Source organism: Chiloscyllium punctatum, chromosome 7 (genome assembly GCF_047496795.1).
Source record: "Chiloscyllium punctatum isolate Juve2018m chromosome 7, sChiPun1.3, whole genome shotgun sequence".
Lineage (NCBI taxonomy): Eukaryota > Metazoa > Chordata > Chondrichthyes > Orectolobiformes > Hemiscylliidae > Chiloscyllium > Chiloscyllium punctatum.
This window is the reverse complement of record NC_092745.1, coordinates 44,981,308-44,996,445: the sequence shown is the minus strand read 5'-3', so window position 1 is coordinate 44,996,445 and position 15,138 is coordinate 44,981,308. Positions and strand designations below refer to the sequence as shown.

General features: G+C 38.5%; 1 protein-coding gene across 2 annotated transcripts in view; it reads left to right on the top strand.

The window, feature by feature from the left end:
• atf6 (activating transcription factor 6) overlaps positions 1–15,138 on the top strand; it is a 330,002-nt gene that overhangs the window by 37,931 nt on the left and 276,933 nt on the right. For both annotated transcript variants that reach the window (XM_072573460.1, XM_072573462.1), the window contains 2 exons: positions 258–440; positions 9,304–9,530. In XM_072573460.1, coding sequence (XP_072429561.1) covers positions 258–440; positions 9,304–9,530 — 410 coding nt within the window. The remainder of the gene's footprint in view (positions 1–257; positions 441–9,303; positions 9,531–15,138) is intronic.

The window sequence follows — 15,138 nt, the reverse complement described above, 5'->3', positions numbered from 1 at the left end:
AAAAGAAAGATAATTAAGATTTTTGGTTGGCTTTCTTTTATTTCTTGATAGCTTGTAGACTTCAGTCTTGGAAAACTATGGAAAAGGTGTCAAACTCAGCCCAACAAAATCAACCATGATGCATTATGCATTCTGTATATTTTGTACCAGAGTTGCTGGAATTCAGCTTTAGTGCTCTACATGTAAAATCATGTTACAATTTCGATAACTAGTAATTATTTGTCCTGGAATTAGAAACCTGTGTTCCTCTGTTACAGTGAATGTCACATCAAATATTTCGAAACAGAAACCGATTCAACCGAAGCCCATCCTCATTCCAGCATTATCTGTGTCACAGTCAAGCCCAACACTCGCTGGAAAAACGATTATAATTCACCCGGTTCAAAATGTGGTATCTGTTTTAAAACAACAACCAGTAAAAATTTGTCCGGCTCCTTCTGGTAAGTACCATATGATTTGAAACAAATGCATCTTTGTGATTGTGGACATATTTTTATAGTATCCTGGAGTACATTTTGTATATGCCAGTGATTATAGAGTCTCTGCTGTACCAACTTGCTGACAAAATGTCCACAGTCTTGCCCTGAAGGCAGTTGTTTAGGCTTTCCTGGCATAGTTCTCTCCAAGCTATCTACATCCTACATAAAAACATTAAATAAAAAGCAACAACTATCCCTTTTGAGAAAAGTATTAAGGGGACAATTCAAGTTGTATGAGAAATGTCTGGGTATAGGTTCAACTTGATGTAGTGACCTTCCTGTCAACTGTAGCAAAACACTTGAGACCTGTTCCTGAAACAAATTTAACGTGAGATGCATTGGATGGATTTTACCGATACTCCAGCTGAACACTTCGTATCTTGCTGCATGTTCTCTCCTAACTTGCATGCCTTTCCTTCAATTGTGATGCCCAGGAATATGGCCCAACTGCAACATTCTAAACAAATGAAGAATGCATTCCAGGTAATCTTGTTTAAAGAAATGAACAGTTATTAACAATGAGTTCAAAAGGGACTTGAAAGTAATGACTACCCCTCATTAGAGAGCATAAGTTCATTGGCAAGTGCTTTAAGTCATTTTATTTGTAGTGTTTGATATTTTTCTCTCTCCAAAGCCTGGCTACAAGTTGTAAAGATTATTGTTTGACAAGGAGTACATCCTTGGTCAGAATATACTTAAAATGCCTTTTGCAGCATCTCCAGAATCTCTCGAGAGATCTGATTGGCTATACTTCAGTAATTTTGTTCAGAGACTCACATGCACAATTTTGCTGCAGAAGTGTTTACTTCAATACAAATAAAGCAAACTATTTGCAATGTTAATTAACCAGAGCAGCATCTATTTTCATTAATGCAATCAAATTATTGGTATTGGATACTGAAAGCAGATAAGAGAGGCACTGAGTGTTTTTGATGGTTTAAAAAAAATGGAGTATGCTTCGTCATACCAAACTTGGCCATTTCAAACATGTTTCTTAAGTGGGGAAAGTTTAGTCAGTCAATATGGTCGCTGGCCAAACTAAAAGATATTCATGGTAACATGGGAGAATTATCAAATCGAGAAACATTCGAACTGAAGTCATCTCTGGTAAAATTGGGAATTCAAGAATTTTAATACACACCTGTTTAAAATTGTTGCATGAACTTGTAGATGTCGACTTTCTTGTTGGTCAATAAATAGACAGTTTGGTCTGTGATTGGTCAATATCAAATCGATTCCTTCCAGACAATCAGATTTTTTGGAGGGCTAACATGACCAAAGACAAGGCAGTAGTGATCACAACATGGTGGAATTTCAAATCCAGTTTGAGGGAGGATAACTCTGGTCTCAAACCAGAGTCTTCAAATTAAAATTAAATTTGGGCAATTGCAGAGGTATGAAGAAAGAGATTTCTGATGCAAGCTGGGAAGATAGATTAAGTGGAAGATGAATGAATGAGCAGTTGCTGACGTAAAAGCAGATATTTCGGAATGCGAAATAAAAATTTAATCCAGTCAAAAAGGACTTAATAAAAAGGGTGAGTACCAGTGGTTAACAAAGATAGTCAAGGAAGGCAACCAATCAAAAACTGAGGCATGCAATACTATATAAAAAAGCCTACTGGATTGGGAGTTCTAGGAGATCACTAAGAAACTAATAAAGGAGGAGAAAATTGATTATGAAAGTAAATTGATGAGAAATATAAAAGCAAACAGCAAGAGCTTCTATGAGTATATGAAAAGAGAGCAACTAAAATAAATTTGGGACTTGGAGGATGCAGTCTGGAATTAATACTGAGGAACAGGAAAATTACAGACAAAGCAATATTTTGTGTCAGTCTTCGTAGTGGAACGTGCTGTATACGTCCCAAAGACATCAGATAAACAAGGTACTCATGGGAGGCAAACGTACATTGGTTGTGCAGCTATTAACATTCACCTCGGCTGACAAAAAGATCCTTGTTTCCATTGTGTTCAAGAGACAAATCGGGATTGTCTGATGTGATTCAGACCAATTTGGTTACAACACTAGGAGAATTACCAAACAGTGGGCACATGTTTAAGAAGCAGAGGAGAAATGTGCAAAATGTATTGATGAGGATGACAGCAATTATGAGATCATAGCAAGAAAGTACAGTCTCAGCTCATTTGTCAAAAAAAGGCTCAGCGATAAACTGATCGAGGTCTTGAAAATTTTGAAGTTGTTTGTTAAGGTAGATGTTGAACACTTGTGGTGAAGTATATAACGTGGGTTTATCAAGATAAGATAATCATTAATATTATAATAAGGAATTTGGGAGAAATTTCTTCAATCAAACAGTGGTGAAAAAGTGGAGCTTGTTATCACTGGATTTGCTGAGTTATATAACAGATCTATTTAAGGGGAAATTAGACGAGTATGTTGAGCTGATAGGAATAGAATATTTCACAGATTGGTTTGGAGGAACTTTGTACAGGTAATTCTTCTTTGACGATGGTTGTGTTCTTGTGCAACCCTGCATAATAGAAAAATCGCACTTCTGAAACAGCACTTAAAGTGTTGGCGATGTAATCGCATTACAACCAACACACATTTTAAAAGTTTGCGCTTCAAGACAGTGCCCCCAACTCGTCGAACATGTTAAAACAAATTTGTGTTAATGATAAACTCTTTATAGCATATCGACCTGTATGGAGCATAAAGTGTGTTTGGGATCAGATCAGCCAAAAGATATGTTTGTGTATAACTCTCTTGAATTCAGTGTAATTTTGTGCATCCAGATTTCACATTTTCTGCCATAGGTTCTGCCAGGAGAAACTGCTTGTCTGTAAGAATTAATGAAATTGTGGTGTAAGTCATTCAGTTGTAAAAGTGTCAATAGATTGCTAATTGTGACCATATCTGCTTATAAAATTCCTTTCAGATTTTAAACTTTGCTCAATATTTACAAACTCAAGGAAATGCAATCTTCAATCTTGACAAGCACGAACATGAATTTTGAAAATCCAAAATTTTAACCAGTGCTGTATAAAAAGCCATAAAACTTAATGTTGGCCATTGGTGAGGATGCTCTGGGTTGCCTGATGTATTGCACATACTGAGGATTCAAAGACACAAATTGAAGTATCAGATGATCCAGGCCTACAGGAAATGGGACATTGGTCCAGAAAGCATTGGGATTGTCAAGTCTGGGGGATCCAATACATGAATGAGGATTCCATCTGTTGGTAAACCATGCCTGCGTGTAAATCAAGAATACAGGTCATGAAATAGATATATGCTTGCAAGTGCATCATGTTAAGTGTAACACCAAGAATGTAAGTGGTCTGGTTCAGGTGGCTGTGAAGAAAAGAATGGATAGAGACTTGAGATGGTGCATAGAGACCAGAGAATAGGAGGCTTGCACTGCTGCAGTGACCTTGGTCTCCTCAGTATGAAAGTGGCTGATATTTCTTCACATTCAGTACAAGCATAGTACCACCACAATTTTGGGTTGATGAGAAAAGCTAACTGTGGGATATCTAGTTTGGATATTCATTGAAGTGCCACTTGAGGTGCTGAGGGAAGTGCCTTGCAACAGATCTTAAACAAACAGTTTGATTTTTTTTATGTTTTGAGACTCATGACCACAATTACTTGTTAAGCGGTGTATTACATTTACACTGGGGCAATGTTGTCCAAATCCGATGCATAATTGATTAAATACGTTAATATGGTTAATCATGTTAAGCAATACCTTGATTTAAGTTAAGATGACGGATGATGGCTACTAATTGTCGGAGCATGAACATTAAGGTGGGGCTCTTGTGTTGCAGTGGTACTGGGTTCAAGTCCCATTTGCTCCAGAGGTGTGTAATTCTTCCTCTGAGAAGGAAACGTTTTGCTGCCGATTAGTGAATCTTCAGTGAAGAAGCTATCAAGCTCAAGACCAGGAAGTTCAGTAAAAACCAGTAAATGTTAAGTTGCCGTAATCTTGCCAGACCAAAGGCTGCTTTCTCATTCGAGCAATGATTGATTTCAAGATATTAAGCTAAGTGTATAGACTGGGTTGAAATTACTTGTATTATTTGGGAGCCTAAGACTGGAACATGTCTATATTTAAAATCAGATAAAATCATAAAATATGTCTCAACTAATTACGGTATGCTGGTTAATACAGACCACTTTAATCCATATAGGTCTTAAATTCTGTCTCGATTTCCTGGAGTGATATGCATCATACCAAGAGTTATGTCAACATTGACATTTCTGCTTTTGGTTGTGTTGATTGGCCATGATTCTCATCTTGATGATTATCCTGTGACTCTTGCTGGTCGGTAACACAAGGTCATGCAGCCAATTGGGAAATATTCTGATTCATGAGTTTTGGCAAAGCAAATGAGAGGATACATCTATGCAACTCTGTTTGTATGTATTTCTGAAGCTGCTTCTAGTCTGGTCACTTTTTCTAGATTCATGGAGCCTGTAAGGCATGAGCTAGCCTTCTCCCATTAGCCTATTAAAAAGGGCTTCTAACCATTTACCAAAATTGTAGACCCATGATTGCTTGTAATCTGCTTTAGGAGAAGGACACATTCAGGAATGTAATGGCAGGATGTCTCTTCGGATATATCAGCCTCCAAGAATTTAATGCAAACAAGAGTGAATATAGAAACCTTCATTGCATAGCTTACGTATATTTGAAAGTGAATTGGAAAATATGCTTACTTAGAGTCATAGAGATGTACAGCATGGAAACAGACTCTTTGGTCCAACCTGTCCATGCCGACCAGGTGTCCCAACCTAATCTAGTCCCAGTTGCCAGCACCCGGACCATATCCCTCCAAACCCTTCCTATTCATATACCCCCCCCCCAAGACCCTCTTAAATGTTGCAATTGTACCAACCTCCTCCACTTTCTCTGGCAGCTCATTCCACCTTCTATGTGAAAAAGTTGCCCCTTAGGTCTCTTTTACATCTTTCCCCTCTCACCCTAAACCTATGCCCTCTAGTTCTGGATCCCCCAACCCCAGGGAAAAGACTTTGTCTATTTATCGTATCCATGCCTCTCATAATTTTGTAAACCTCTATAATGTCACCCCTCAGCCTCCAACGCTCCAGGGAAAACAGCTCCAGCCTGTTCAGCCTTTCCCTGTAGCTCAAATCCTCCAACCCTGGCAGCATCCTTGTAAATCATTTCAGGACCCTTTCAAGTTTCACAACATCTTTCTGATAGGAAGGAGACCAGAATTGCATGCAATATTCCAACAGTGGCCTAACCAATGTCCTGTACAGCTGCAACATGACCTCCCAACTCCTGTACTCAGTACTCTGACCAATAAAGGAAAGCATATGCAATGCCTTCTGCACTGTCCTATCTGCCTGCAACTCCACTTTCAAGGAGCTGTGAACCTGCACTCCAAGGTCTCTTTGTTCAGCAACACTCCCTAAGACCTTACCTTTAAGTGTATAATTCCTGTTAAGATTTGCTTTCCCAAAATGCAGCACCTTGCACTTGTCAAAACTCAGACACAAATGGACTGAATCTCATGGGGTTCATACAATTTCTAATTATCCAAAAAAATGGCTTGGAGGATGGACAATAAATAAATCTTAACATTCCAAGACTTTCAGAGTCAGGGATAAGGGGACAGTTTTCTATCTGGGGGCCATAAGGTAATTCAAGAGTCTGCAGAATATTGAACTGGATATGGTTGCTGTTTGAAAATCTAGCAAATTTAAAAGGTCAGACGTGTCTCAGTCAATACATCAATTGAAACACAACCTCCTCTTCAGGCACTTCATTTATATGGTTCAAACACATTTCACCACTCCTGTAACACTCATTCATAAATTATTCTGACTGGTGTTTGGGTTGTCAGTCAAGTGCATGTGTTTGTAGAGAGTGGAAAGGCCTATGCCTAAATATTTGAGTTGTGAATGTATATTGAAGTTAGCTTGCACATTTAGTGTCCGGTCATATCGGTGTGATCTGATTTTTTTTTATTCAATCTGTTACTTAACTATGAAGATCCATGGCTACTTCTAAATTGAAAAATATTTGTGTGCTTTGAATTAGAATCATCACTGCTCAGGTTAGAACATAGAACATCTCAGCACAGTACAGGCCCTTTGGTTTTGATGTTGCGCCAAGCTGTGGAACCAACCTGAAGCCTACCTATCCTACAGTATTCTATTTTCATCCATATGTTTATCCAATGATCATTTAAGTGCCCTTGAAGTTGGCGAGTCTACTGTTGCAGGCAGTCTGTTCCACATTCTCTGAGCAAAGAAACTACCTCTGACTTCTGTCCTATATCTACACCCCTCTATTAAAGCTATGTCTCCTCGTGCTAGCTATCACTATCCAAGGAAAAAGTCTCTTGCTGTCCACCCGATCTAACCCTCTGATTATCTTATATGTCTCAATTAGGTCACCTCTCAATCATCATCTCTCTCACAAAAATAGCCTCAAGCCCTTCAGCCTTTCCTCATAAGACCTTCCCTCCATACCAGGCAACATCCTCGTAAATCTCCTCTGCATTCTTTTCAAAGCTTGCATTATCCTTCCTATAATGAGGTGGTCAGAACTGTATGCAATACTCCAAATGCGGCCGCACCAAAATTTTGAGCAGCTGCAGCATGACCTCGTGGCTCCAAAACTCAATCCTTTTACTAATAAAAGCTAACACACCGTATGCCTCCTTAACAACCCTATCAACCTTCATGACAGCTTTAAAGGATCTATGCCCATGGACACCAAGCTCTCTCTGCTCATCGACACTACCAATAATCTTACCATTAGCCCAGTACTCTTTATTCCTGCTTCTCTTTGCAAAGTGAATTACCTCACACTTTTCTGCATTAAATTCCATTTGCCACCTCTCAGCTCAGCTTGGCAGCCTATCTACGTCCCTCTAACTCAAAGTGCTTGTGCCTAAACGTTGTCATATACCAATTCCAAACTAATTTAAAACCATCCCTGCCTTTTAATTGTATCCTCACAATCCTGTTATTTTATGTATTACCAAAGGAGAGCAGAAGCAGTGATGTCATTGTTATGACACTGGGCCAGTAATCTGGAATCCCTTGACTATGCTTTGGGGGCATAGGTTCAGATCTCATCATGGCAGATGGAGAAATTTGAATTCAGTAAAAGTCTGGAATAAAGAGCTGGCCAAATGATGTTCTTGTTGATTGTCATTGACCCATGTGGTTCACTAACTTCCTTTCAGAGAAGGAAGCCTGCATCCTTATGTAGTCTGACTTACATGTGACTCCAGACCCATAGCAGTATGGTTGACCCTTAACTGCCTTGAGGATGGACATTGAGAATAATGAGGATGGACAAAAAAATGCAACATCTCCCTCCAGTGAACAAAAAAAAAGAAAAACAAAAGAAGAAGATTCCCTCTTTCTGCATGGGCATAAGTCCTTGTGATGAAAGTCACAGTGTTGGAACCTTGGGAGCAGTCTGTGCTCATTTGTGGCTAACTTAATGTAGCTGAGTACTGGGAAAGATAGTTGGTTGAGAAGCTAAACTTGATAAAATATGCAAAATTGTCCAATTTGGGTTTTTAAGTTGTGCAGGTAACAGTTGCTTCTGTTTTAAAAAAAAAGCAAGAAGTCATGTCTGAATTATATCACCGAGAGATTCTGATGTAAATCTCCTTAGTATGAAGCTTCACATCAGGTTGAAACCTTGAATTTGAATCTTTGGATTTGGATTTCAAAATAGAGGGAGATGGATGTGGGTCAATTGTGTGAAGAACGTTTGCACTTCAGAAAGTCACTTTGGAGCTCAAACCTAGATCCATTGGTTCCAAAAAAAAGCCTGTATTACAGTACCTGGCAAAACCCTTTACTGTTAATGAATAAACCATTTACGTTGTTTAGTTTATGGCATTAGATGGTTAGAGTTTATCAGGAACAAATTTCTAATGTTCTCTTTTTTTTCCTGATCATAGACATTGCATGAAGATTTTTAAAGACCTGTGCTGAGAGGAAACAATTGAAATTTTGTATACAGGGAATTTATAGAATTTATGAAATTTGAGTTCTTTGAAACCCATTGCTAAATTCTCATTCTTAAAATTAAGGTGCTGCGGATGGGCTGAATGCTTAAATACATGATTCTCTTCAAAACAGTGTTGCATTGCAAAAATGTTCATTTCACAGTGAATATGTACCTTGCTTGCTGGGAAATTTGAAGCTCTGAGTATGATTGACACAGAATCTGACCTTATAAAGAAACTACATTGAGCTTGTTTCATCGTGTGTTTAGCAGCAAATGTTTCATGAATTAAGGGATATTTTGCCACACGAGTTGGTCAAGATTAATTATGTGTGCTTGTCCATGTTTCTTAAATAAATGTCATACGTTTTTGCAGTTTTGACTATTAACATTTGCAAATTACGATAATATATGTCAAGGAAACAAGAACGTCTGATTGCAATGTGCAATCACAGAGGCATGAATTGGCAATTAGCATGGTTCATAGTGAAAGGAATGGCTTAGCTGGAAATAAGTTTTTGGTACTTTGCTTTGCAGCTATTTTTTATCGTTTTAGTCTGGGAGTTCTGTTTAGCCTTTTGGATAATAAGCTCCACTGTTGCCTACAAGCTTCAATGCATTGACCTGACTTGATAAGCATTTATCAATAAGATTATTGGATCAGATTTTTTAAACTACAAGTTTTGACCGATTTATTTCATGTTAATTTGACTAATTAATTACAAAATGGTTTCAGGTTAATTAGAGTCTAAATGAAACCTCTTCACATGTACACCAGTGGACATGAGAGTAGAGTTCCTGTGTTCCAAATCTGATGTTAATGATGTTTATCACTTTTTTACCTTATCTTAGGTCAACCAATTGTGATCCCTCAGTCGGCTGTGGTACAGCTTCAGCCCCAAAGTCTTCCTGCTTCTCAACCAGTTATAAACATGGCTGGTGGAGCCAATCGTGTTAGCACAGCTCCGCTTAGAGTGCTGACACCTGCAAACAAGAGCACTATGAATGGAAATGCTCCAGTGGGAAAAGCTGCCAACTCAACACCTGCACATACTGCACCCAGTAACAGGAAGCCAGATGTAAGTTTTACTTTTGATAATCTAAGTTATCAATCATTTGTTTTCTTAGCTCCAGGATGCACTTAGTAGCATAATTTCTGGGGCTCTTGTCATTCATTGATAGCATATTTGCAGTCTAAATAGGAAATTACAGAGACTACAGGTCATTCTAACTAGTCTTGGGCAGTTAGAGTGTCACCTTGACAGTGCACTCTGCAATTCCTTTCTCACTCATACCTATGAATATCTCAAGGGTTACCATTAACCAGAAACCAAACTCGACCAACCATAAAAACTGTTACAAGAGCAGGTTAGAGGCTAGGCATTACGTAGTAATGTGTGCCCGTCAAAACACGATTTAGAGGTGTGATGGAATTCTTTCCACATGGCTTAATGGGTGCAGCATCAACAACTTGACACCATCAGGCAAGGCAGACAATTTGATTGGCAGCCCATCAACCACCTTCAATGTTCACTCCCTTCATCAGAGTAGCAGCAGTGTGTACCATCTGCAGAATGCATTGTAGTGACTCAGCAAGGCTCCTTTAATAATTGTTAGCAACCTGTAACCACTACCATCTAGAGGTACAAGGGCAGAAAATATATGGGAGCACCATTGCCTGTGAATTCTCCTGCTAAAGAAAAGTACTATTTCTTCATTGTCACTGTGTCAATCTCTTGAAATTCCTTTAACTATACTGTGGGGCTACCTACACTTCAGGGTCTGCAGCAGTTTAAGGAGGCAACTCTCAACCATCTTCTCCAGGACACTGGAGAAGAAATGCTGGCCTGGCCAGAACATCCAATGAAGGAATAAAAAAAACTTGGATATTTTTCCCTTAAATCCATCCACATGGTTCATCTTCACTATTCTTTGTGGTACTGTAGTAAGTTCTACATTCTAACCACTCTGAATGAATAAATTTTTAGATGAATTCTCTATTGGGTCTATTAGCAATTATCATACTTTTATGACCTGTCGTACTGGTTTCCCGTACAAGTGGAAACGTTGTCTCTGCTTGAAGATAATAGAGACTCAATCACAATATCCAAACTGTGACCTGTGAACCATCAAAGGCTGGCTGAGTTCTACTTAGCTTGCCAATTTTTAAAAAATTCAGTGACATGTGTCCTATTCATATTCGGTGAACCCAGAAATTTGCAGAACATTGTTCTTGGCATTCTGGTCTGACTGAATAGTCTCAAGAGCATGACGAACTGTAGGTTAAGAATAAAGGCAAGTTTATGTCATGTTGATTTGATCTTATGCAAATGTAAAACTTGGTTGTGGCTGACTAGTTGTTGACAAAGTCAAGCATTTTTATAAAAAGCATATGAAGAGATTCTCTGTTTGGCTCTGACTAATCCCACCTGATTGCTGAAATTGCCAGTGAACTGTGCTGCAGCTACCTCCAGATTGTTGGAGTCTTGGTGATTGTCTCTTCCTCTTAGCTAAAACTGATTGGGAAGGGGGTGAAAAAAGAAATCAAAAATCAAATCGAAGGAGGTTTGAGAATGAAGTAAGGGTAAACTGGATAGAGGAGGGGGAGAATTAAGAGCTAAGGAGCTGAGGTGAATTAGATGAGATTAAATCAGAAGTCACAGGACACCAGGTTTTAGTCCAACAGGTTTATTTGGAAACACAAACTTTCAGAGCGCTGCTCCTTTGTCACTTAATGAAGTTGCAGCAGTCCAAAACTTGCGATTTTAAAAAAACCTATTGGGCTACAACTTGGTGTCATGTGACTTCTGACTTTGTCCACCCCAGTCCAATGCCATCATCTTCACGTCAGAGCTGAGATGAGGAATATGAGAGAAAATGATGTGAAAAAGGCACACATTGAATTATTAGAAATAAAAGGAACTTGAAAAAAGCCTATAAATGGCATTCCCAACAGTAGTTTTTACTCATGAACTCTGCCTGTCTTTCACTGTCTAACGAAGTGTGGTGCTTGACGTTTCCATGCAATATTTTTAATGTATTTTCTTTTAGGTTTGTGTTGCAGATATTACTGTGTTCAGAATGTACGCATGTTTTCACTAGGCATTTTAAGTGCTGAGTTGCTTTAATTAAAGCTAATACAAACAACGAAAATGGTTTCCCCGTCTGAAACAAAAATTGCTATCAGCTATGAATTTATCCAACATCTGCAGTGTTGATGTGAAGCAGCTTCCCTTTCTAGTTCGAATGAAAATATAGTCCAGTCATAGGCCTGCATAACCAATTTCACTTTAGAGCAACTTAGTGCTTTTATCACCCAATTTGCACTACACTAGTTAAGTTGGAGGGTTTTCAAAACCATTCTTTATGCTGCTAAACATATAGTACATATGCAACTTGAAAGAGAGAATCTTATATCCATTTTTGACTTTTACAATCTGAAAGATATGGATGGGCACACCTTTTTTTGGTAATTTTGACTGATCCACTGAGCAAGAATTTCCAGTCTTTATGTTTTCTGAGATGATTGTAAGATTTTTGTTTCCACAAAATGCCTCCAAGTCTTTCCAAATATTGCTTACTTTATGTTACAACAATAATTTATTCGCACCAACCCTAATTCTGTTTTTCACTGACTATGAACATGTGCCACTTGTTCTCTATTAAAATTGAGCTGGAAATTAGGTTTGTATTTACCTTGGCTATCATTTGCAGTTCCTCATACATAAACAGAAGCTTGAAAAGGTGAAGTTTCTGCAATCCTTAATTCAGATCTAGTTCAGTTCTCTGACATGAGAACTCCCACTTCTCTGGACAACTACAGGGCTGAACAGTGTCACTATCAAAATTTGAGCGATCTGCACAGGGAGCAGCACAATGTAAACATGGTTTCGTCTGACTTGTACTTGCATTGACTCTGTCATTCAAGCAGTTTTTTGCTGGCTAAGTTATGATGAATCTTACCTGAATCACAACTTTATTTTGCTTATATATTTCAAATTAAATTAGTGTGTTGCAGAATATATTTTAGTTGACATAAGAGGCGTAAAGTATGAAAACAAGGCAGTGATGTTACACCTCCACAAATCATTGGTCAGACCATGTTTGGAGTATTGTCTCCAGCTCTGCGCATCTTATTTAAGGAAAGATATTAAAGTCCTGGAGGGAATACAAGGGAGATTTACGAAAACGATGCAAAGAAAGATTGGAGAAATTGGACTTCGTCTCTTTGGAGCAGGGAAGATTAAGAGGTGACCTTATTGACATGTTCATAATAATGAAAAATTTTGACTGTTTCCACTAGTTGGTATGCGAGTAAGTAAGGGTCAGAACTTCAAGACTGTCAGCAAGAGAGTAGGAGTGAGATGAGGACAAACTTTTTTAGTCAGAGTTGGTAGAATTTCGAATACACTGCCCAGGAGAGTGGTGAACACAAATGTCACAAGGGATTTAGAAAGAGAGCTGGACATATATTTGAAATTGATGAATTTGGAGGGCTGACGAGATTGAGCTAAAGAATGGGACTAGCTGGTAACTCTTTTGAGAGTTGGTTACAGTCTATGGTTCTATTAATTTATATTTTGGAACAAATGCAAGTACTTCTTAATGTGTTGAATCATTTGAGAGTTTATAGATTTGATTGTCCCAATGCAGTCTGATTTGCACTTTGAGAAGAAATCCTTCTGTGAATAATTTGTCTGCAGGCTCACTGTTGGCTCTTTTTTTTAATTATAAGACAACGTGCTTAAACAAAACCTCTGGGTTGGAGTGGTGTGTGAATGTGTTATGGTGGTGATAAAATTGAATTTTGAATTTGATCATAAGGTTTTAATACCTTGGACTTTCATGGATTGATATAGTTTTAAAAAGGGACAAAAATGCTGACTTAAATTGGCCATAGCAATCAGCTGATTGGGGAGTACACCTTCACAAAACCGATGTGAAATAAAAGAGCACTGTCTGAAACAAAATAAACAGTTTTTCAAAAGACCCTGAAAAGTCCTTGTCTCCAACTTTGCAAGGTTTCACTGGAGGTATAAAATCAAAGTTGGATCACAGGGTTGAAATCAAATAGGGCTTTTTGACATGCAGAGCTGTGCTAGCTATGTGATCCTGTACCTGATGGTGGAGAAAGTGAATGGGGCATTACAGTATCAAAGTATTGCATGGAAACACTCTAAGTATTTCTTTTTGACAGATCAAAACAAAGGGCATAAACACTCAGGATTTCACTTGAGGCACTGATACCACTCCAATCACTTTTTCTGTATCTTTGTTATTTTTTCTCAGGGTTAGCTGATAATGACATTTCTTATTGTTTCACTCAAGAAAACCTTATAACTAACTCCTTTCTGCTGCATTAGAATCAAGTCCATTGCAGTTTGACTGAAGAGAGGTGTAACTTTGCACTAAAAAGAACACAGAAACTTGTGGACAACTGGGAGCTTGTAAGGAGAGGAGCTAATTCATTCCTCTTCACTTGGTCAGAACAGTGTGTAGCTGTTGTTGGCTTTTGCGTTTGTCCTGTAATGGTTGTCAACCCTTTTTACCTTGTTCAAACTGTTTCTAGATGGAAATCGTTGCTGTACCTTGCCATCTATTATCTGCTGCGGAGAAAACTCTGTTCACAATAAATTGCGCAGATATCCCAGTTACCAATGTGTGTGTCTAAAAACACTTATGGCTGTGCTGTCACTTGAAATGACTACTCTGCTACAAAGTTGAAGCATGAGATATTGCCATTGCCTCTGCCTCTGAAGAGCACTGGTGTGGTCATGAGCAAGTGGAAGTTGACAAGTATCTTGAACTAAAAACACAAAGAACTGCAAATGCTGGAAATCAAAGAAAGTCAGATATTGCTGGGCAAGCTCAGCAGATCTGGCAGCACCTGTGGAGAGAAAGCAAAGTTAACATGTCAGACCCATTGATTGAAGGGCTCTTGCCCAAAACATCAATTCTGTTCCTCGGAGGCTGCCTGACCCGCTGTGCTTTTCCAGGACCCCACTCTCGACTCATGTCAGATCCATTGATCCATCTTCAGAACTGCATTCCAGTTGTGAAGAAGGGTTATTGGACCTGAAACATTAACTCTGCTTTCTCTCCACGGATGTTGCCGGATCTGCTGAGCTTGCCCAGCCATTTCTGATTTTGCACATATGTTGAACTATTTATTTGTGCTTGTACTATGGAAGATTTTGGCTAATTCCTGGAGTGCAAGTTGATGTTTTTCAAAAAACCAGACCTTTTTGAGGACAACTGTACTGATTTGAAAATTAAGGTGTTGAAGCATGGAAGACCACTAACATCATTAATTTTAGAAGCAAGTTGTATAGGAATTGAGAATGCAACATTGTTTGAGGGATAGCAGGACTGAACGGTGTATTTTGATTTTTCAATATTTGAGGCTGACCAAATTGTGTTAATCTTTTATTCTATAAATTCTCTGTAGTAGCTCGTCTTCCTTATCTGCTTTTTATTGCATTATTTGAAGACAAATTTCTTTGAGGCCTTCTGTGTGTTTTATGGGATATTACTGTCACTTTTTATGAATTTCCACTCAGCACATAATATTCCCAAAAGTCACCCTACAAAACCATCCAAAATCAACAAAGTTAAAGGCAGCAGTGTGGTGGAATGCTTTGCTATATGAAGTGGAGGTGCCAGTGTTGGACTAGGGTGGACAAAGTT